The following is a 24,437-nucleotide window of genomic DNA, read 5'->3' as shown; positions in this document are numbered from 1 at the left end:
ACACCTACAGAGCAAAAGTTTATACAGTAGGCAATGTGATAAATAAACCAAGAGAAGATATTTCCTACTCTCACTTTCCTCATGACAAACACTTCAAAAGATGGACAGTGAGGCATTCTAGAATGCACTGTAAAAGCAAATATTAAACAAGTATTAATTCTGAAGGTGGAATAAAACGGGGTAATCACAGCAGCAGATATATGGACTACAAGTTTAGTTGGTATTATACAAGCTGAAAATGATTACACTTACTGGAGATTTATGCATGGCATTAAATTTGGACACTTGACTACTTTAAAACAGCTAATATTACTAATTGAAAGATAAACAGCTCCTATGGGCTTCCATTTTTCTTCTAGTCAACAATGTATAAGCCACTTCAACGTGATATAAATGCTGCAGTATTAATACCCTGTTCACTTAAAATAGCTGGGTGGGAAGGTGAAAGCAGCACTTTCACTTCCAAAGAAAAGTGAATTATACTTGAATATGAATTAAACTCACAATATTTTGTTTGCCTTTTAATTTGTAACAGCCTGGACTAATCCCCATGTATTTTTGACAAATTCTAGCCAAGCAGGTAAGTCTGAACAGATACAATGTTGACCCTAAGACTAGACCTTTGAGGTAATGTGTGGAAAGCCTGGAGCTCTGCTGGTGAGACATACCAGAGCCCACAGCCTTTGCGGCAGAAAGCTGCTTCTGGATATATGCTGTTTTATGTAATGCTCTTAACACATCTAGTGACTGCTTAGTTCTAATGCAACCAGCATGTTCCTAGTTATTTCCCGATGTACGCAAGCTTAGGAAAGCTTATTTGGTTCTGAGGTAATGACACATATGAAAGGTACAGTCTCTGTTCTAGTACTCACCTTTTCCAACCATTTCTTGGGCTTCCCAGAAATGTACATCAAAGAGTAATTTCCATTCATTTCTTTAACTCCTTTATAAGCTTTTTTCTTAATTAACTAGCTCAGTTTAGGGCCTTGTCACTCAACAAACAATAAAGCCTGCTAAACAGGACTGACCACAATGATTACTACCTAAATATAAGAGTGATGGTAGTACCAAGTACCATGCAAAGCAGCAAAGCAGTTCTGTGTCCACTCACTGCTGTCCTATGCTGCTGACAGCTACTAAATACAGCAACAACAACAAAACAAAAAAAAGGCTTTTTGGAGGCTGTGGTAAGCTGCAATTTAAGGTCTTCAGAGTTAGATAGGACTTGAAGAAACCAGTTTTATTCATGAAACAGTCCTGTGGAAAGATTTGCATTGCTGGTGCAAAACCTGAGGACAAAGCCAGTACAGCTGAACAGGGCCTAGTCAGTTGTCACCATAGAAGAAAATGCATCTTTCCTTGAAAGACTTGGCTATGTTTCAACTTTGTCTTCCTTAACTGGTGCTAATGAAAAGAAATTATAACAGCCAATAGCCTTAGTCTATTAACCCCTGAGTTTGCATCTTTCTACCGCATCTCTTTAGAGCTGACTAAGAGTACTTGGCAGCTAAATTAGTTATTTTGGAACTTACCCATTTTGATGGAGCTCTGAAGCTCCAAAGCTATCCACAAAATTGCAGAACATAATCTTTCTTCTTTGGCCAAGCAGACAGAAACACCATCATAAGCAATAACTTTGTTCTGGTTTGCTTTCTGCTCATCTTCAAACATTCTTCTTTAGCTGTCTTTAAAAAAAAAATAAAATACAGGAGCAACGCAACAAACTTCCCTCTAACAGCAAATCCAAAGAGTGACAGTCACATCTGATTTCAAAAAGTCTAACTAGATAGACAAGCCTCTTCCTGGAGGACTGAATTTTGCCTCTTGAGATAACCTTAACCTTATCTTTGAGCAGGAGCTACCCTTCCCAGGCATGCACCACGGTAATTGTGTAGGAAATAGCAAAAAGATGGCTCCTTCCCCAAACAGTAATGACAGTAATCTTACTTACATAGTTGTAGGCTTTTTTTTGGTAGGCTTACTGTGTTTAACAGGATTGAAGTTTTGTCCTGTAATGTGCTTCTGCCAGAAAGCAAAGCTCTGAAAAAGGTGCAAGAAGTAGAATTAAAAGTGGTAACTGGTAAAAGCTTCAGAAGTCATGAACTCCTCACCTCCGTTACAATCAATCGGTTTACACAGAAAGTAGCAAGCTGAGTTGCTTAACTACAGGATACAAAAATTAAATTTGGTTCCCAAATGCAGACAGCAAATTTAACAAACACAGGGTTGGGGTTTTTTTTTTAATTCAATATTTATAGCAATCTAATTAAAAAGATGGAAGGACAGAACCCTATGACTGTTCCTTGTATCTGCAACTAAGCTACTCCCTGCAGATCTAGTCCAAGTTTCCCTTCGTGTCTTTCACAAACTTTGTAGACTGGTTTATCCCTCAAGCACTGGCCCCTGGTTAAGGCTGCTTGAAACTTCAGAAATACAAGTACTGCCAATGTATGCTTTTCTGAGGTCTGGTATAACATTTACAAATATGTATTTATTTTAAAGACTGATATTTAGTTGACTTCTATTTCAGGTTTAGATATTTTTAAGTGTTACCTTTGGGTATGTTTATGGAGCTGTGATATCACAGGAATGCCCAAGAACGGCTTCACTTTCCCTTCCTAAATAGATGAAATTATCTCTGATTAAGGTATTTTCTAAATAGGTGAAGAATGGTTAAGGTGTTTTGTGTGGGTTCCTTAGTGCGGTTGGGGTGATAGAGCTGTAGAAAGGCCAGCCAGCTGTAAAACTTGTATTTATTACTTCCCTTTGCTCCACACAGTTTGGAGCCAGCCTTAACAGTGCTGTAACATAGCAAGTGGTCAGATTGTGGGAAGAACATCGTAGAGACATGGACCTTAACGGGAACCAGTATTTGCAATCATGAGTATTTTTTTCCATGGTTTTTACTCTCAGAGTTAAACAGCAAAGGTCAGTGCTTCTGTAGTAATAAAAGCACTGCATACACAGGAACAAGTTCTAAACTGACACCACCCCCTTTTTTTTTGTTATTTTATATTGCTGTAAACAGAAGGATATGTGGTTGATGGTGGGACACTATGCCCTAGCAAACCAAACAATGTGCACTTTTAAAGCTTTTGACTGAGTCACAGGCCTAAGAAATACAAAACACATGCACTTTTCTCGATTTTCAAAGAGAAGAGCCTAAAGAATAGCTGCAATGTCACCAAAATATTTTCCTCTATAGGTTCTAGTTCAACCAGCTCCTGATCCACGCGCAGCTCTGAAGGACAGAACAAGCTTCCCTGCCCAAGGGAAACCCGCTGAAGCTCGGGGTGGCGGGTCTTCCTCGGGGGGAGACTGCCAAGCTGGGTCGTGAGCTGCTCACAGGCTGCCCCGCGTGTACGGAGCCCGCCACCTGCGAGGGCCGCTGCCCGCCTCACGCAGCCCGGTCCGCGCAGCCGGGCGCCTCCGGGTGACCCTGACCGCCCCCGTGGGTAGCGCGGCCCTTCCGCCGGCCCCGACTGCGCTCCTGAGGGACACCGGCGACCCGGGCTGCAGGAACAGAACCCGGCGAACTCAGAATAACCCCCCGAGAGCCGCCCTTTGCTCTGCACCCCCCGCCCCGCCACCCTGCCCGAGCCCCCGCCCCCCCCCCTCCCTCCTCTACGGGGTGCCAGCGCCTGGGCGGGCGCGCTGCGGGGGCGGTGCGCTGTTCCCCCCGGTGCCGGCTCTCCCCGCCCCTCCGCCAGGGCGGCGCGGCGCGGCGCGGCAGGAAGCCCCCCCCTCCCCCACTGCCGGAGAAAGCCCCGGCGGCCGCGGGGCGGCACGTCGGCAGCCGCCGCGCCTCGGCCCCACTCGCGTCGCCCGGCCGAGCACGGAGGGAGCGGAGCGAGACCGCGCGGTGCGGTGCCATGGTGCGGCCGCTGCCCGCGCTGCTCTGCGCCCTGGCCGTCCTGGGCTGCCCGCGCCCGCCGCCCGCCGCCGCCCGCCTCGGTGAGTCGCCGCGCCCGCCCCGCGCGGGGAGCTGGCGGGGGACGGGGGGGGACCAGCCCTGCCAGGCCGGAGCGCTCCGTGCGCGGGGGGGGCTGGGGGAACGGGGGCCGGGCTGGCGGGGGCGGCGGGGCTCTCGGCGGCGGGCCCGGAGCCGTGCGCCCGGGCAGGGGACAATGAAGGAGACACGCGTTGTGGCGCAGCATGGGTGGGGGGCGCCCGGGCTGGGCGAGGGTCTCCCGCTCGGAAGCGGTAGTTGGAGCTTGGCACCGAGTTTTCTTCGGCGCTGTGAAATGCCGCGCTACGTTTGTTCGCATAGCAGTCGCAAGGGAACAGGCTAAGGCAGAGTTAGCCTGGGTAAAGCAACGCCGGACCGATGTGTTTTGAGAACTGTTTCTTTGAATAAAGGAAATATCATCGATACGAAATGCATAGATCTGAGGAAGATGCAGTGCCGTAGGTCTGCTGATGGTGAGGAATGGCTTGCAGTTGTCCCACGGCTAAAGAGGTGGCTGAGCCGTAGCAAGTTAGGATGGAGAGAAGTGACCGGGCTGGCGAGACCTGCCCGTGGACCTCCTTAAAAAACTGGAGTTGCCTTTTGGTAACAACTTCAGAAGCTGGAGTGCTGGCTGAATCTGTAGGTACCGCAGAGTTTACCAACACAACATAGTTGAGAATGTCCACCCGAAGTAGATGCCCTTCATGGTTCTCGGTTAGGAGTAGCGCTGATAGCAGCATCGGTGCTGCAACTGGTGAGACCACGAGTCCACCTGGCTCGGGGCTTGTCTGGCAGTGCAGATGCTGAGGGAAGGAAGGTAAGAAAAGCAATGCAGACATGTCACCTCCCAATTTCTAGTAGAGGTAGATCAGTACAAAGGGCAAGATTATGCATCTAGAGATCAGCAACGTTTTTCCTGTAAAACTCGGTTTAACGTTTCTTTCAATCACATAGTGATCATAGTGCTGCTGGACAAATAACTTCATCCCCTAAGACGCCTGGTGGGAAGACTGTTCAAGCTCCACATTACAGAAGAGGGCTGATTAAAGGAACTGAAGGTGGCGTACTTTGGCTGCTCAAATGAAAGCTGAAAGGGGACAGGGCTAGCGTTTGTAATTATGCTGGGAGGGAAGTATCAGGGCAAATAGTTTTGGCTAAACAACTTTTTGGCCAAGGTCATGTGGGAATGAAGGGATCACAGCCATGTTTCTATTGGAAGTCTAAGGAAAATTACCTTATTAACAACAACAAAAGGCAGGCAGTGTGTAGGAGACAAATGATATGTGTAATGCTAGGCAAAAAGACTGTGCTGTTGGGTGCTATTCTTCCAGTTTATGGCAACATTCAAACTTGGTTTCCTGCCTTTCGCAATTATAGTTTTCATTAAAGAGGACCCCAAATTACACTATTTGCTGCTTGCTTAGGAAATAATTACTGAAATAGTTACTGTGTTACATCATTAGGAAAAGGACAATTCAAAGCCAGTTACCTCATGTGCAGTAACAGTAATAAAGCCTGGCTATATTAACATGCCTTCTGCTCTCCCCGTGCTCACTCCCACTGTAATAATATCATTTCCGTGCTGACCTGGATAACTCTCCCCATTTCCATCGCAATGTACTTAATTCCCATCCTCCATGCATGGCTGTATCCTCGGGGCTGCTCTGCCCTTGCCCCTGCAGCTTCCCCCCTGCTCTTCCCTTGGTCCTTTAGTATCCAGTTACCACGTTACTGACCTGTGCTGATCCTGCAGGCAAGTGGAAAAGCAATAGCTTGGCAGGGGGTTGATGCTATGTGCTTGCAGATTAGCCTACCAGGTGTACCTGCCGAGACTTTCCTGCCTGGACTTGCCTGGTTGGGACACTGATAGTGGGGTAGAGAAGTGTTGCTTCATTGCTTGAAGCCAAACACCTGTGGTGAAAGAGATCGAAAAAGGAAAGCAAAAAGGAGCAGACATTGGTTGCAAGAAGACAATACTTCAGGAAAATGTGTTCAGATTGTTACTAGTCACTCATTAATACAATAACTAATTCGGTATGAAAGGAGGTGTGGGCTGGAGATTATTTTTTTTTAAGACATTAAGGTGTTTATTTTTACAAAAGCAAATAATTGTCATCTGTCCTACAAGATTGTATCTTACCTTGTTTATATAAACATGTCTGGCATGTGCTTCACATTCAGCCTGTGATTACCTAATTTATGGGCCACTGAGTAGTTTAGATTCTAGATGCTTATCTGCAGATTATGCAAAGGGAAGATAAGAGAAACCAACTTTTTGTTACAAGCCAGCTGTATGGGTGCAGTTGTCATCAGTAATGCCTAGAAATCAATATTAACTGTTGTCCACCAGCACACTGAACATACTTAATTGGCTTGAGCAGGAGCCTATTCTTTAATTTTTCACCTCACAAAAATATCCCTTGGGACATAAACATTGCTGGTTTGTAGCATCCTGTCCAGATTTATGGGTCTACAAAAATACTTTAAATTTTCTTTTGGAGCTCAAGAGTGCTTTTTAATATTAGTTGAAGCAGTCTTTTTTTTTTTTTTTTTTTTGCTCTGTACTTCTCCTTTCAGAGAACAGTGTGCAGTAGCCTTCTGCATATGAAAGTAGACATAAAAGGAAATTATAAAATAGCTCTGTGTAAAAAAAGAAAAGGAGTGCCTTTCAGGGTAAGCAGAATATGTGTATGCTGATCTTGAGATGAACAGTACGTAGTACTTCATGGAAAACAGCACAATATAGATTGTTAAAATCAAACAATCCCAAGCTTACTGAGCTTTCTACATAATTTCTGTATGTCCTTGTTGGAGAATCAGTGCAAAGACCACAGTAAAAGAAAAGACCGCAGTAAAAGAAAACTTCAGGAAATTTGACCATTATACTCTTTCTGCATAATTTTTGCCTTTCAAAATACTTATTGGGAGCAAATAAGAGACTGTATGTATATTGTTCAGTGTCCTGACTACACACCACAAAGATAAAGCCTCAGTGCTTTGTCCCGCTCTTTCTTTGTTCTTGGTTTCTTAGTCCTGTCTTTCATACCAATTTATATTTTACAAGTACCTTGATAGAGCTGTTAACTCTGGCATATCAGCAATGAGAATACTTTTAGTCATAAAAATAGTAATCCACCAGCTTTGATCTCTTCCAAAAGGATCAGGTGACAGCCTAGCAAAAATAGAATGACTGAACATTTATGATTGTTACACAAAGTTAACCTCTATTTTCCTAGCAGATTGGATTATTAAAAATTACTTAAGCTGTAGTGAAATATGTTTTAGAGACATTATATCTAGAGCTTTAAAACTGCTAGAAGGGAACATGTGACAGATTCTGGTACAGCTGTAGGTAGATAAGAATAGTTCTAAAAACTTTCCTGTAGAGCTACTGTATTAGCTGTCTTGTTATTGGCTGTCTTGTGCTATCCCAGATTATAGGTAATGCCTGTTTCCCATTACAGACCTTTATGTTTATTGTCAAGGTTCATTAAGATCTTTTGAAATAATATGACATGATTTCATCCTCTTCCCTTCAGTGTATAAATCTCTGATCATCGGCTTTTTCAAATAAACACTGACACAAAAGGAAACCAGAACCTCAGAGCACTGACTATCTTCCTTTCTGTTTCAGGAAGCATGTAGTGCACTGTTTTTTCTAATAATATGCAGACACAGTGTCATACAAACATACAAGCTGCTTTGCAAAGGAGAAGTGATATGTGGCCATGAATCTTTTAAATTAACGTTAAATTGCATTTCATCAAGAAAGTTTGAATTCCTGGTCTCTGTATTATCAAGTAGCAAAGAAATAGTGAGTTTGGGGTCTCACTGCATTTCTCCGTAGACCTGGCTTTCTAGTACCTCATGTCAGATAAGTTCAAGGGGCAGATGTGGACTGAGGATGGAGGTGAGACAGGACACAGTATGCAGGTGTTGCTAACAGCATCAAGGTTAAGTTCAACTCTGAACTTTGAAGTCTTTGCTTACACAAAGAACACATAGTTTTCACCAAGTTAAGATATTACTCTAGATGATTTTAAGCAAACTAGAATTGTTTATGACATTTCTTTGTCCTGAGTTACTGTAATAGGATTCTACTTTAGAAAAGTTTGATAATGGAGTAATGCAGACTTTAAATCATTTAATCTGAGAAAGTTCTAAATAAGTTAGCTCCATGAATTCAGGATATAATTAACATTATTAGCAGTGTTCAAGTAACTGTAAGCAATAGCTAAGGCAAAGATCAGTAGCTGATAAAAGGTAACTGGCCCAATCATAATTTTTTTTTCCTTTAGCACATTTCCATACTGTTCTAAGTTAGGAGTCACTGATGAGAATTGTGTCAGGTTACCACCAAGGGCTTCCACATTAAGTGACTTACCCTCAGTCGTTAAGGGTCAGTGGCTCTGTCGGGTTTGCTCACTAGTCCTCAAAAAGTGAGACACTGCGGCACTGCTAGCTCAGGTGAGGCAGCGCAGGCAAAGTCCTTCAAAGTTCAGGGGTGCTGGGACTAGAGAGATGCTTGCTGGAAGCACCTCAGTTACCACATCATGCAGAGGTCATCTGGGCAACACCCTCGCTCTCATAGAGTCCATTTACATCTGTGTCCCCCAAAAAGATGCCTTCTTCACATGAAAGCATGTCACCTCTTAATTTGATTCTTGACACTGTTCTCCAGTGGTGGAGAAACCAAAAAGGACATGTAGACCTTCAGAGACTAGGACCATCATAGTCTTCTGTTTCAGAAATTTTCTGTTTTAGAAATGTCAGTGGAAGAAATATATGTTCACAGTATTCAAAATCTTGAATTCATAAAACTCGTATGTACTGGAGATAGTAGATTACTCTTCCAAGATTTTTCATCACTCTTACTGATGTCTTTACCATAGAGACAAGCCTCTGGGCATAAGAAATTGGGGGGTTTTAGTTCTTAGTTCAAGTATAATAACAGTTCTCCCAAAAGAGGTGAATACCAATGGTGTCAGTCAGGACAGATTTCTATTGCAATAATCATTAAGTACTGGAAAGCATCTAACTATCTGATGTCAGCCACAGGCTGAAGTTAGAGGTGTTAACTGTAACTTACTTTCTGCTGCACCTGAACTGCTGAACTAGGAGCTGACTCCTTGAGCCATCCAACTGCTTGGACTAAACTTTTAAAGTAAGGTTAAAGATTAAGGATCTATAGTTTTGCCTTTTGTTAGTCTTCTCTTTCAGATGGCAGAATAGACCCTTTTATAAACTGGTTTAGTGTCCTTCTGTGCAAACACTGAATCTCACATACTTCTGCGCATTTGTGTTTCAGTAAAAGTACTAACTGCAGTCTATGCAACAAGTTCCCAGGCCCAAATTCTCAGCCAGCATCTTGTTTTCGGGCCTGCAGAGGTTGCAGTCTAGCCCCTTTGCATATGAAAACCATTATCTCAGACTCTTCCCCTCTTTTGTCCTCTCTGCCTCCAGAATGCTGTGACACAGCATGATACATATGGGCACAGCACCTTTAAAAAAAAACCAAATTTCCCTGCTGCTTCTCTGATCTTCCCCCACATTCAAGTCTGAATTTCACCAAATCCAAGCTGAGCAGGCCCCTTCTCCCACAGCCTCTACACAAAGGGGGGTGACTGCCTGCTTGAAACTTCAGCCACTCCTGCTTTTGCCATTTGCCTTCTTCAGCTGCTTTTGTCCTCATCTGGTTTAAAAAAAAAAATTTGAATTGCTGTAGAACAAATAATTGCTTCTAACAACTAGCATCTTTAACAACTAGCATCTTAGGTGAATCATGCTTTCAGCTCACTGATTTAAGCTAACACACTGTCATTAGTATTTTATTTGTGTACAGTTCAACACAGGATGAGTTGCACAGCTAAATAGGTGAATGATTATTGTAGTAGTAGTAGCAGTAGATGAATGTAACTGGCTCACTTCTGTCTGCCCATAATATCTTCTAATTCTCCTATGCCTGACTACATAAAACTGAAGCTCAAAACAAGTCTTCCAAAATAAATCTCCATATGAACAACTTCTCTAAAATAATGTCTAAAGTAGCTCTTTTGATTGTTTGAGGTTTTGGGGTGTTGTGTTTTTTTGGGTTGTTGGTTTGTTTTGGTTTTTTTATAAATGTACTCATACCACGTCTTCAACACTTTGTAATGCTAACTTCCTAACTCATTACAGCTACATTTGAAAGGCAGAGATAACTTTCCCTGACACTTTTCAGTCACAGCCATGAAACCATGCTGCAGAAGACCCTGCTGTAGAGGGAGCACTAGTGGCAGGTTTCAGAAGTGCCCCGAGGGCACACTGGACCCAATGTTCTCAGTGATGCAGCTGTGGGGTGGGATAAGTAGAACTAGGAAAGTGTTTCAGTGCAATCTGTGGCAACCTGTCTGATACAAGCAAAGGTTGATCCACACCCACCTTAAAAACTGCATGCAGGCTTCTGCCATCTGTGTTGATGGGGGCTGTCAGGGTAAGATGACTCCAGAGCACACAAATATTTCAGTAACTTGATGTTTTAGTTGCACTGTAACTTTTTGTTGGTTTGGTGACAAGTACTCCTAAGGGGAATTTTGTGTATGAATACCCAGCACCTCATTCACTACAAACTGTATGAGGGGTCTGGCAAAGACAGTTCTGGGGTAGAAAATTTACCGTTGTATTTGTGTTAAAGTAGCCCAAAGAAAACATAGATGGAATTGGGTCCGTAAGCACAGCTCGAGTCCCTGCCATAAAAAGCTTCCAATCTAAGAGGAGACAAAGGAGGATATCTTACCCAAACTTGTAACAGGAGCTAAAATAAAAAGGTCTGGACTAACACCTGTGGGCAGGCTGCACTTTGAATCAGGAATTAACTTTACTATTTTGTGTTGCTGATATGGTATTAGCGTTCCTTTTTGAAAGATGTTTTTGCTTCCCATAGCATGTAAATATTTGCTTATTAATCTTAACACATTCTTATTTTTCAGCCTCCCCACGTAATGGTAGCGTACCACGTGTCAGAAGTTTTGTACTGTCTTTTGTAAGTCACCAGGATGAACCTATACCTAGTGAAGGTGATACTGAAAATGACTTGGAAGTTGGATCGGGAGCCACCAATCAGACTGGATCATTCCGACGTGAACAACGAACAGTGTCAGTGCAGACAGCAAGATACCTCACCAGTCCATGGCTGACACGTTTTGTTCCTTCAGTTTACACCTTAGTGTTTGTGCTGAGTCTCCCTCTGAACATTACGGCGATACTCGTGTTTCTGAAGAAAATGAAAATTGAAAAGCCAGCTGTAGTATACATGCTGAATTTGGCCCTTGCAGATGTCCTGTTTGTAAGCGTGCTTCCTTTTAAGATTGCTTATCACTTTGCTGGAAATGACTGGGTTTTTGGACCTCAGATGTGCCGTTTCATCACTGCTGCCTTCTACTGTAACATGTACTGTTCCATAATGCTTATGACGAGTATCAGCTTTGATCGCTTCTTAGCAGTGGTGTATCCCATGCAGTCTCTTGGGTGGCGTACATTAGCACGTGCCTCACTGATTTGTTTCATCATATGGCTTGTAGCAATAGCTGGGGTTATACCTTTTCTCATCAGAGAGCAAACAATGGAAATACCCAAGTTAAATGTAACTACTTGCCACGATGTGCTGAGAGAATCTGAACTTCACAGCTATTACGTCCACTTCTTCTCCATCTTCTCTTCTGTGTTTTTTGTAGTGCCTTTTATAATTTCTACTGTCTGTTACGTGTGTATCATTCGATGTCTTAGTTCTTCTACCATTGTTGCAAAACAAAATAAGAAGACACGTGCCTTGCTATTGTGTGTAGCTGTTTTTTCTGTTTTTGTTATTTGCTTTGGACCAACAAATATCCTCCTATTAATTCATTATATCCATTTTTCTTACGACAACAGCTTGGAGTATCTCTACTTTGCCTATCTACTCTGTGTTTGTATCAGCAGCATTAGCTGTTGCATTGACCCCTTTATTTACTACTATGCTTCTTCTCAGTATCAGAGACAACTTTTCAGTCTCTTCAATTGTAAAAAGACTTTTGATCCTACCCACAGTGATCAGTCAATGACTACCACTAGTAGAAGAGCTACATGCTCTACTAATGTGAATAATAGTGTCTACAGGAAATTACTAGCAATGCATTGAGATAACATGCCTTACACATGCTTAATATTTAGACAATTCCAGATAAAAAAAGAAAGACAGTATTATATCCAAGAAATGCAAAAGCTTAAACCAAGTTGTTGTACAATACATAGTTCTATGGATTCATCATAGTAATGCACAATTCAAATTATAACTGTGTATGTATATATATATATATATAGCATATGTAATGTAAATAGGTTAATGTAGAGGTCATTTTAATAGTTAATAGTAGTTGTTGAGTGTTTGTCAAATAAACTTTTCAGAAAAATCCTTTGGATTGTTAATTCAGTTGATTGCAGGGGTTTTATGAGATACTTTTTTAGGATTTGGAACTGTATCAGGTTGATTAAATTCTTTACTTATGGAACCATTCCATCTGTCCAGTACTTCCTGAAGAAAGCAACAATATATTTCCAGGTTTGGGGGGTTTTTTGCCCCCATATTTGTCAGTATTTCTGAAAGTATCTGTAAACTTCATTTTCTTAACATCTTGCATCTTGGACACTGAAATTATTTATTTTACATTTGTATATACTCCACTTCAAAATAGTCTATGGTTTAAAGGAATGTGAGCAACTGAAAACCAGCTATTGATTGGTGCAGTGTGTCAGGGGAGATAATTCTCAGCAGCTAGAACTAGCTTTTCTTCTGGTAATCCTCTCATTGATGTACACTAGGCGTCTTGGTTAGGAATGTGGTATTTTTCACAATTAATTTCACAAAAAATTGTGTGTTTTATATCACAATAAATCCATGTTGAATGGCTCTCCAGAAAAATATACTGAAAAAGCCATATTTATCATCTTGTTATGCAGTTTGCAAATATGTGCTTTCATGCACTTGATTAATCATCATGCATTTAGGACTTGGAAACGTCCTTTATCCCTCTATGTCTATGTTTTTTATATTTTACGTTGTGTCCACCTCTCCTGAAATTGCTGTGGTGTAGAACCCGATAGCAAACTTAATTCTATGTAGCATTCCTTTACTACAAAGGATGCTAAACCCAAGTAACAGGAATTCAGTTTAAGAAATGAGTGTGTAAGTAATAGGACTGTACAGCAAAATGGAAATAAAAATAAGAGGGAACTTGATCAATATTTGCCATAGGAATCTGCCAAGAAGTACAGCAATGGATAAAAGCTGTTTTCAGTCCAGCACAAGTGGTAAGAAATGGATCTTTCTGCATACAGTGTGACAGTGAGAAACTTATTTGTAACCATGGTCTCTCATGGGTTTGTGTCTGTTCCTTAAGCCTTAAGCATAATTAAGTATTGCATACCATCTCTAGATGTTTGTTCTCAAGAATTTGCCACTTTCTAAGTACATAAGCACTAAATATGTATATATATGTAGTTGGTAAGGCTAAAGCTCCACAAATGAGACATAGTCAGTTACATTCTCATTTTGTTTAATATCATATTAAGGGTGGTTTTGGTTTTCAGCAAAATCCAAATGCATTTTAAAACTATGAACATCTGCTTCTTGCTGCCAGAAAAAACGACTTCTGTGCTTCCTGTAGTTAGGGGCTGGGGGACTGCTTTTCAGACCTGTTACATAGTTGGGATTTGTTTCAATGTCATGATATTTTGTTTCATGATAGTGTTTTATTTTTAGGTAGCCAAAAGAGACCATCTAGTCTGCTTTGCAGGGGGCGGTATTACATGCTAGGAGAGATGCATGTAATTCTGCATTTTGAACGTGCAAAACAGCTTGGCAATCATAGCAATTATTTACTTGGTTTTGCTTGTAACATCTGTGTGCTCGAGAGCATTTGTAAATGAGGAGCTTCTTCCTACCTTGTAGGGTAAAAAAATGAGAGGGATGAACACAACTTTTTATCCTTATGACTAAGAGCATCAACAAAGTTCTTGAATAAGAACAACTAAAAAAGATTTTATGCGCATTTATAAACCAGTATCCCAGCTCTGCCATGTGCACTGCTGAAGATGGTTTTGCTGATGATTCAGGCTTGCATGCAAATGAAGAAGAAAAAAAACCAGGAAAGACAGTTGCAGCACACAACCCTTAAATAGAAAGGACTCACAAACCCCAGCAGACTTCTTGGTAACTAGCTAAAGTGTTGAAGTTGCCTTTGGAAAGTATTCTTATGTTGTCTAGGCATGTCTGAAGACACAACGCTTGACAGGCTTAAGGAGTTGGCCCATGACAACCTCATAAAGTTCAACAAGGCCAAGTTCAAGGTCCTATACACAGGTTGGGGCAACCCCTGGTACCAATACAGGCTGAGGGATGAAGGGATTGAGAGCAGTTCAGCGGATAATGACTTGGGGGTGTTGGTGGATGAAAAGCTGAACATGGCACGGCAATGTGTGCTTGCAACCCAGAAAGCCAAGTGGTATTCTGGGGTGCATCAAAAGAAGTGTGCCCAGCAGGTCAAGGGAGGTAATTCTGCCCCTCTACTCTGCTCTGGTGAGACCCCACCTGGAGCACTGCATCCAGCTCTGGGGCACACAACATAAGAAGGACTTGTTGGAGTCCAGAGGAGAGTCACAAGATCGTCAGAGGACTGGAATACCTCTCTTATGAGGAAAGGCTGAGAGAGTTGTGGTTGTTTAGCCTGTAGAAGAGAAAGCTCTGGGGAGACCTTATTGTAGCCTTTCAATACTTAAAGGGGGCTTATAAAAAAGGTGGAGAGAGACTTTTTACCGGGGCCTCCCCTGACAGGACAAGGAGTAATGATTTTGAAGTGAAAGAGGGTAGGTTTAGATCAGATATAAGGAAGAATTTTTTTTCGATGAGGGTAGTGAGACTCTAGAACAGGTTGCCCAAAGAGGTTGTATGTGCCCCATCCTCTCAAGTGCTCAAGGCCAGGTTGGATGGGGCTCTGAGCAACCTGATCTAGTGAAAGGTGTCCCTGCTTATTGCAGAGGTGTTGGACTAGACAACCTTTAAACGTCCCTTCCAACCCAAACCATTCAATAATGCATGCGTAGGCATCCTACTCATATTGATGTTTTGCAAGTGCTTCTAGCAAGCTTCTTGACTAGCCTGCAAATGCATACTTCTGCATACAGACAGAGAGGTGATTAACAAGTCAATTGTCACACAGCACACTACTTGCTAAAACATACAGCAAATACCACCTTTTCATACCAAATGAAGCATTAAGAGTTATTCCACGTTTTAAGCTCCCACAGCTAGTTTCACACCTCTACTTTCTGTTGAGGCTTCAGCCTGAGTGGATTGCAAAAGTAAGCAAATTGCTACGTAACTGGAGGAGTCTCAAACCAAGGCAATGGCAGCTCAGCTCTTACTGAATTTGGCATCTCCGTGCAGCCAGTTAGTTGGAACATGCTACAGTTCTCAGTGACCGATTTTACTTCAGTATTTGGTGGCAAGAAGGGCAGGACCTGCTCAAGCAGCAGCAATTTATGGAGCCAGCCTGAGACACAAACAGCATTTGCATAACAGGTTGTAACTGCTGAGCATGGCCATGCAGCAAAGCACAATGCGGTAGGCAGCCTTTTGAGGAAGCTGAAACAGAAATGTACTGCAGTTCAGACTGATATGCTTAAACTAACAGGAAAAGCTAACCATCTCTTCATGCTTGGTGCACCCTTGCACAGCTAGCTGGGAAAGAAAATGAACAGCTTGTTTCAGGGGGAAGGGGAAGAAGTGAAAATCTGACCAAAAGAAATTAAACTCATCACTGTTACATGCTGTTTCATCCATACTTACTCCTCCTCATTCTTTCCTTTTTTTCATAGTATCATTTTTTGTATGAAGCAAGCTAACCGTGTGCCAAATAATGTTTGGAAGTGAGAAGGTGTCAGGCACTAAAGATGCGTAAGAAAGCTTGCTAGTGTTCCAGATATGTCAGCTTCATATTGTGGCAATACTGGCAGGGGCAAGATTTGGAATCAGTGTGGTTTCTGTTGGCAGAACGCCTCACACAGCTGTCATTGGTATAATGTACTTCACAGGGGAAGGTCTGCTTCATTTAGCATGACAAGGATTTTGCAGGGATTGGTGCACTCATATTAGAAGTATTTTATCAGTCAATGCCAAGCATGCATCACCTTACAACATGGTCCCTGCACCCTGACTGCACACAAAGTATGGTCTGCTGGCTATTAGCTCTGCATCCCTATTTAGTTGAATCCTAGCCAGAATTGTGAGCATGGCTGCAAAGTGTGTTCATGGTGTTTTACATCAAGCAAACCGCATCAGGCCACTGGATCTCTCCCAACTAGAGATGGTATCCAGAAACAGAAAGAGAATATGAGTTTATTAGTTATCACCAGCAATGGCTTCGCACCAGAGCTCTCCAACAGCTGCGGGAGGAAAGGCCTGGTGTGATGGGTGCAATATTTAAGTACATTCCTGAGTAAGGCCTTTTATTGATCATTTTAATCTTCTTTTGATCTGGTCACAGTTTGATCTTGCAAGAGGCTGAGCAAATTAAAAAAATGAGATCTCTCACACATCTAAAATTAGTGACCCATAAGTGCATTTTTATGGCATTTGGCAATTTTCAAGTGCTACAGAAATAGTTTAGTCATACCTAATACAGCTGGAGAAGCTGAACAAATAACATGCTATAATCCAAGTCAACACTAGAGAGCATCAAAAGAACTAGCTATGGCAGTTGTAATTTGGCTTACTGGGGAGGAGACCATTAGGAACCAGATCTGAACATCATGCTGAACTGCGAAATACTGTCTAGCAGTTTAAATAAACGTGGATTTGGAAAGGTGAAAAAGTATTGGAATTGTGTTGGAGAAGTGGGTGACTTTATTTTAAACAAAACCTGTAAAAAACATTCAGTGAAGTTTTAGGGAATAATTTATCTTTGTGCTATTAGCCTTATAATAGTGGTGTCCATAGCACCACAAACAAGCATCTCCTCAAAAGTGACATTTAAAGCATGGCACTACACTCAAATGCATTGCACACAGCGATGTAACTCCATCAAGGTCATTTCTGATCAAGTCAACCCATAATGAAAGTCTGGCTTGGTGTTCCCTCACCAAAATAAAAATGAATGACATTAAGTCAAATTCATCTTTATTCCACAGTAAACCTAGGAAAGTCACTGTCCTTGCCTTTGTCTAATCAGTTTGGGAGTTTGTGTTAGGAATTTGCGGTCTTTGGTATTCTTTTGTGCCACACAATTACATACTAGAGGCAGCAGTTCTTGGGAAGTTCTCATGTATGTCTTTTCATCCCTGTGGATGGGGCAGCATGTGCCCAGGTGTCACAAAAGGAAAGGTCAGGTTGCTTGAAGAATCACCACTAAAGGGTTTGAGCAAAATAGGTTTAGTATGAATTTGTGGAAATGCAACTGCACAAGGTTGCCAAGGTTCACTTCACTACTTACTACACGAACTAAATGCACAGATATAAACCAAATTAAAATTGAGTCAGAACAGAGCTGAAAACAGTTTGTAAAGATCAAAGGCATAAGAGGGTAAAGGAGATCTTCATGTTGAGTCACAAGGTTTAGAGTGGACCCGGTTGCCTTCTAAACTCTCATAGAGTTTATGTGCAGCTAGATTCAATCTTAGTTTCAGACTTGGTCAATGGTTTATGTCTAATAGGAGAGAGACAGAAACCGGGGTAAAGAATAAGGGAGAGCCTTCTGCTGAGTCACAAGGTTCAGAGTAGACCCCCCTTGCTTTCTAAACTCTCACAGAGTTTAGGTATACTGGATCTACTCCTAGTCTCAGACTGGGACAATGAATTAGATCTAGAGAAATACAAAGAGTGAGAGGAATTTTACCATTGAGTCAGAAGGTTGAGTAGACCCCTTGCTTCCTAAACTCTTATACTGGGTGCAGCTATGTCCAATCTTAGTCTCAGACTTGGATAACAGTTTGTATCGGAGGGGCAGTGGAGGCAGGGTGTGTGTGTGGGGGGGGGGGTGGTGGGGGTGGTTTTTGTGCAAATTCAAGATCATCCATAGGATTTCAGCAGCAAATCAGTAATATTTGTTTAAATCACCAGAACAACCTAACTACTTCAAGCTTGCAATGCTTATTATAACAAAGGTAGACTTGTCAAAAGTCCCCCTTGAGTTCAGTGAAATATTTACATCTAATGCCTTTTACGTTCCCCAATGGGCAAAGGGTTGAGCCTCGAGGAGCAGGGATATCAGCTTTTGGTGACGGTCCCCCAAGTATCACAAACTTGGGAGTCTGTGAGCTCTGAGCATCATCCCGTGCAGAGGGAGATGCTGGCTGCAGCTCACGGTGGTCCAAGAAAGCTCAAAAGGGTCTCACTTTAGGACTGCTCTTTAGAGGGCTGTGAGATGACTGGTTTTAGTCATCTGTAAATTTCCACCCTGGCTTCAAGCTGAGTCAGTAACTTTTCAAAAATTCCAAGAATAATGTTATCATTCCACTCAGGCCACCACCTGGTCAGAGGTGTTCCAGGGGTGTCAGTAAATAACTTTTATTTATTCCTGTTCCCTGCTTTGACCAGTCAATGGGACTTCCAGTACGGACAGTGCCATCTCTGCCTTAGCCAAGTAGGAGTTACTAGTAAAATCAAGGGGTGCTTAACCTCCCAACTCATTGCTCAAGGTGCCAAGGCCTACCTGGTGGCTCTGGGGTCACAGAACAGCCTGGAGAAGGGGAAGAGGCCACAGCAGGCAGCGGTGGCACGTGGGGCTGCCTCTCCCAGCTCGCCCTCCCGCGGGGCTGGCCGCCCGTTCCCACCGGCTGGCCACGCTTCTCCCTTCGACTCGGCTACAGGGCAGGTGGGACCACTGCCGCTTCCCTCAGAAGCGTGGACAGAAAAGGAAAATAATTTAATAGACTTCCGGAGGAAGAGTATCTAGAAATATTTTACCACTATTGGCTCTTTATAGTGGTTCGGATTTTGGTTTTGGGTTTTTTTCAGATATATGTTTAAACAATTCAGTTTCTGGCTTATAAACAGGAAAAAGCAATCACCACCAGCAATAGAGGAATCAGGTTGGGATCTTTAGACCACACCTTTCAAATCTGTTTCAGCCAGACACCGAACTCCACCTATTCAGTTTATATTCCAGCAGGTGTGGAGCATCCCTTGGGCTCTGTGTGCCTGCTAGAAGGGGATACAGTGGTACAGAAGCCAGTGGTACCACTGATGGGAAATGATGATGCTGAACACAGGCTGTGGGAGTCTGTTTCCTTTCACGAAGAACAGCACTTAATTGGAAACAGGCATCCAGCTCCAGAGGGTGCATTTTGTCACTACCACCTCTTATTATAATGTCCTGTTTACTGAAACTTCCCTAAACACTAGAGTGTTTCTTGTCAAGACAATATCCCACACAGCCCTCCTCATATTTACACAGCAAGGTGCCTTGCAAATCTATTTTCAAATCAAACTGGTTTTACTGTCAAGTAATTCGTCTCTGCTCATTACAACTTAACACAGTGATTGAAGTTTCTTTTCTGATATGGTCACTCCTGTGATTTTCCACTTCTCTTTCCTCTTTTACAGCAAACAATTTTTACTGCCTATTCTAATCTTGCATTGCTCATTAATATTGTTGCAAAGCCAAACAGAAGAAGATGTGTTCTTGCTTGCAGCAAACTTGTGGATTTACAAAGTGATACCACTCAGATCTGACATATTTTCCAGGAACCATAAAATGTGAGAAATTTGTTAGAGTTCAAAAATCAGGTCAGCTAGCATAACCAGAATAATTGCACAGCATGTACACAGATAAAGCTTTACAGCTGCCTAAATCATGTAGTACTGAGAACTCACTCCCAGATGTAGAAAAACAGAGAGACAGAAGGAGAAAACGCAGTTACATCCAGCTAGTGACCCATCACAAGTGGTGCACCCCAGGGCTCAGTATTGGCACCAGGTCTATTTTATATCTTTATTGATGATCTGGATGAGGGGATCAAGTGCACCCTCAGTAAGTTTGCAGATGACACCAAGCTGGGCAGGAGCGCTGATCTGCGGGAGGGCAGGAGGCTCTGCAGAGGGATCTGGACAGGCTGAACCGATGGGCCAAGGCCAACTGGATGAGGTTCAACATGGAGAAGCGTCGAGTCCTGCACTTGGGTCACTGTTGTGACCACCATAGGGTGACAGCCAGCTGAACATGAGCCAGCAGTGTGCTCAGGTGGCCAAGAAGGCCAACAGCACCCTGGATTGCACGAGAAAATGTGTGGCCAGCAGGACAAGTGCTCTACTCATCACTGATAAGGCTGCACCTCGAACCCTGTGTTCAGGTTTGGGCCCCTCACTGCAGGAGGGACGTAGAGGGGCTGCAGCGTGTCCAGGGAAGGGCAAGGGGCTGGGGAAGGGGCTGGAGCACAAGTCCTATGATGAGCGGCTGAGGGAACTGGGGCTGTTCAGCCTGGAGAGGAGGAGGCTCAGGGAGGATCTTACTGGTCTCTGCAAGTGCCTGAAAGGAGGTCATAGGCAGGTGGGTGTCAGTCTCTTCTCCCAGGTAATAAGCCACAGGACAAGAGGAAACGGCCTCAAGTCACACCAGGGGAGGTTTAGATTGGGTATTAGTAAAGCTTTCTTCACTGGAAGGGTGGTCAAGCATTGGAACAGCCTGCCCAGGGAGGTGGTGGAATCACCATCTCTGGAAGTGTTTAAAAACACATAGATGTGGTGCTTAGTGGCATGATTTAGTGGTGAACTTGGCCATCCTCGGTTAATGTTGCACTTGATGATTTTAGAAGTCTTTTCCATCCTAAATGATTCTATGATCCTACAATTCTATGAAAGCTTTGTTACCAAACTTGTACAGTTTATTCTGCCTGTTCAAGTGCTAATAAATCTCCCTTCTTCAGAATAATTCCACGAATATTCTTCTTGCATGCTTTTCTTATAGGTTACATAAGGAATTAACCTGTATATCAGTGCCAATTGCAGAATTTCTTTCAATTTATTTTGGCGCTCTGTTTTGTCTCCACTATGCTGACTCTAAGAGATCATGCAGTTCTAACCAGCAAAGAATATGATACATGTAGTTAGTTTTCACAGTCTTAATGTCCAAGGAAATGAAAAATATGCTGAAGATTTCTGCTTTCTAGCACTCAAGCACAAGCTAAATGACCAAGAAAACAGTACTACTACCACTGAAAATTGTATTTACAGAAACTCTGAAATTCAGCTTAATCTCTTACTTTGCTTTAGCATTTTTTCCCTATTTTTATTTGCATATTATCTTTAGTAAAAAATTTTGAAAGCAGGGACTTACTGCACTTCACTCACTAGATCAAACATATTTGTAAATCTGCTCTGAACTATATGGACATTTTTCATTAAACAGTTAAAACATTTGTAAGCCTTTTATATGTCTGCATCAGAGATACTGAGTTTTATTACTGAAAATTCTTTCAAAATTACATTTAAAATGTTTAAGACTGTTTAATGTCTTAATTAATTAATTAAATTAAATTAATGTCTTAAACTAAAATGTTTAAGAGATAGCTTGTCTAAAGGTATACTATCTTTCATTAGCCCAGCTGATACTTTGGGGTGGGGGTGAGGGGTGTGGAGGGGTGGGAAGGGAAGGCAGTGTTTTCAGTACTTTAAACCATTCTGGGTAGCTTTCCAGGTTTGTGTTTTCTTATCTTAGTTTCCAGACTAAGATCAGTAGTGCAGCAGCCTCTGTATATCTACCAACATGATCCTAACATAGTGACGCTTCCTAACTTGAAAATCAGTCACCAAGAGCTATTGCTCTTTTGAGCAAAATATTTTATCTTTGCTTGACCACAGTACCTCCTGTTAGTACTCTAATGAAACAAGATGTTCTTTATTTTCATTTCCTCACTCCCTCCTTCCAGACTCGTACATAAAAACCAAACTGAGTGAAGAGCAGCGTGAAGGAAAAGCCACTTCTCCATTCAGTGCAATTTTTTGACACTGTGGTCTTTTTGAGGTCTGTAGAAGCAACGCCCAGAGATAAGGGTTACAGATCTATTATGAATATATGGGAAACTCTATGAAGATATCAACAGCATTTTCTTTTAAACTTCTGGGTGTTTAGCCAGGTGCTTGAGGGAGAGAGGTGCCTGTAGTGGCTGGATAGTGATACTGAAATATAAATGCAATTTTAAATTTTATTTGAATGTCATGATTTTCAAAGCCATTAAAGAAAGGCCAATCTATCCCTGCAAAACTAGTGAGCTGCTGCTCAGCAGAGCAGGTAGGCAATTTGCAGCTACATTGAGAGCTTCGTTTACCCAGCCCAGCATCACCTCCCCAAGCTCAGGCTGGGGACAAGCGGCCCCCAGGTCCCTGGGGACAGATGGGACAGCAGCTGGTGCCTCTCTGCAGCTGTGGCTTAGCTGTCCCAGCCCTCCTAGCCCTTCAGTCACCTACATGCCCAACTGATGAGCACACACACACACAAAGTGAGGAGGAGGGGCAGGCAGGATGAAGGCAGCCTTCACCTTCCTCCATCCCCATGGCTGAAGCTCTCTGCTACAGCCTAGGGTCTCACATGCAGCAGGCTCTGGGGTGTGCAGCTAGCAAGCCTGTGTCTCTCACATTTTTCTGGGACTCAGGAGCTTGCCCAGCCTCTGTCCCCAAGCACAGGGACAGCCATGCCTGAGGGTGCTTGGGCCAGGCAGAGCCTGGGCTTCCTCTAGCACACATAGAGCAGTGATTTTTGCTGCCCCCATTAATAGGCAGGTGTCAGCCTTGCCTGTGCCACCAGCCAGGCACAGCTCTTGAGTTTTACAAGACTTCATTAGGATTTAGCCAACTCTGGTGAGAGGAAACAGGACTTAGCTTTATGAGACAGCAAATGAGCTCCTCCTGACTAAAATTGTGTGGGTTTGTCCATGTGAGTGACCTTGCATAGGCTAATTTAGGACTTTCCTTTGACTGAGGAATAACCTCTCTTGGTCATGATACCAGACATAAAAACTAGCTGCCTCCAGCTTTCCTTCAACATCTCTTCTTCCTGTGTGAGCAATGTACAAACAGCTCAGGTTTACAGGATGCAGGAACAACCTGCATCAGACCTTACAATGGCAGCGGAAGGCACTACATGAAGAGGGTGAGACCATGGAGTTAGGGGTGGTATCACCCTTCCGTTAGTGAACTGGAACAGCCTTTCCACTGGCCTGGGACCTATGGGCGCATGGGGTTACAGGGCAATCTTACCAAATACTGCTGATGTGCAAGGTACAGACACTCTGAGGAGTATGCAAGATGGGAACCCACACTGACAGCCTCATGCCCAGCTTGTGTATGTGTATGTATTAGTCATTTATCAGAGTTTTATTTTAATCCATTGTTGTAACTGTGACTGCAGCAATATCAAGTAGGCATTTCCTGTATTTTTTTCTCAAATACAGAAACCAGTTGTTTTACAAACCATAACAAAGCTGATCATTTTTCATAATGACACCAATAAGAACATCCAGCCCCACAGACTAAAATTAGGGCTTCTATATCAAACCACGAGTTACCTTCTGCAGCAATGAGACTGCATGCAACAAAAGGAAGAATTTTTGAAGGTGATCTTCCATCACAGTTCACTGGGAACAAATACCACATAAACCATCTGGAACTCACTTCTGTAAGCAAAGTAGAAATATCATGTGTGAGGGTCCTTGCGGATGGTGGTAGCTCATCAAACAAATGCTTTGGGACAAAAGTAGGGACAAATAGCCTTGCTGTCCTTTGTGTAAGCATTTGCTTAGAGAGTTTTTTACACTTGCTTGTTGTATTGGACAAGAACCTACTATAATTGTAACACATTTTGACTAGAGCATAGTAAGGACAGCCTGATTTGCACTATGACCAGGGCAGCTTGCTATCACAGCCCTGGGTTTATAACTCATTTTCAGCATATAGTATATTTGCTGCTTATTCTGAGACTGAGTGTTGTGAGCAGTTCATTTGGAAAGGTACAAATGATGAAGTTGGATGTTTACTCTGGTGATTCTGTTCATTGAACTAAAAATTTTAATTGCACAAAGACTGAAGGTATCAGCTGGAGAACAGCAGGGCTTTCTTTCACTCCTTACAGCTCCTGTTGTTACGGAGTTAGTGTTCAAGCCAGAAAAGCTTTCTAGGCTTTGTTGTGGAGGCTTCTGTTGGAGTCACCACCAACACATTTCGTGCATTATCTTGGTTTTGATATTATGGACTTGTGTGTAGGGTGTAGCAGCCAGCTCTACCAAGTATAACTGTTTCTTTAATTAAAGGCAAGTTGATACACCCTGCAATCTCTGTGAGATTCAGAACAATGCAGACCAATGTGACCAAGTGTGTCACACCTCTGGAACAGCTACTGTAAAATTCACTGTGAGGTAGAAAGTGTGACTTCATAACTGTCCAAACACTAAGCTGCTTTGCAGATTACTTCCTTCCACATGTTACCCT

At 42.7% G+C, this 24,437-nt stretch overlaps 1 protein-coding gene and 1 long non-coding RNA gene across 2 annotated transcripts; one reads left to right on the top strand and one right to left on the bottom strand.

Moving 5' to 3' along the window:
- Positions 1–3,697: 3,697 nt before the first annotated feature.
- Positions 3,698–12,377, top strand: F2R (coagulation factor II thrombin receptor). Its single transcript, XM_080373301.1, has 2 exons — positions 3,698–3,954; positions 10,918–12,377. Exons 1-2 carry the CDS (start codon positions 3,873–3,875, stop codon positions 12,102–12,104), a joined length of 1,269 nt encoding a protein of 422 aa, XP_080229427.1. The 5' UTR covers positions 3,698–3,872; the 3' UTR covers positions 12,105–12,377.
- On the bottom strand, positions 4,331–7,205 carry LOC308057103. Its single transcript, XR_013925137.1, has 2 exons — positions 7,086–7,205; positions 4,331–7,026 (listed from the first exon to the last, which is right to left on the bottom strand). It is a non-coding gene; the product is annotated as an uncharacterized lncRNA (long non-coding RNA).
- Positions 12,378–24,437: the final 12,060 nt, after the last annotated feature.

This window comes from Falco punctatus (genome assembly GCF_963210335.1).
Source record: "Falco punctatus genome assembly, chromosome: Z".
Classification (NCBI taxonomy): domain Eukaryota; kingdom Metazoa; phylum Chordata; class Aves; order Falconiformes; family Falconidae; genus Falco; species Falco punctatus.
The sequence above is the reverse complement of the archived record's forward strand: the minus strand, read 5'-3'. Positions and strand labels throughout refer to the sequence as shown.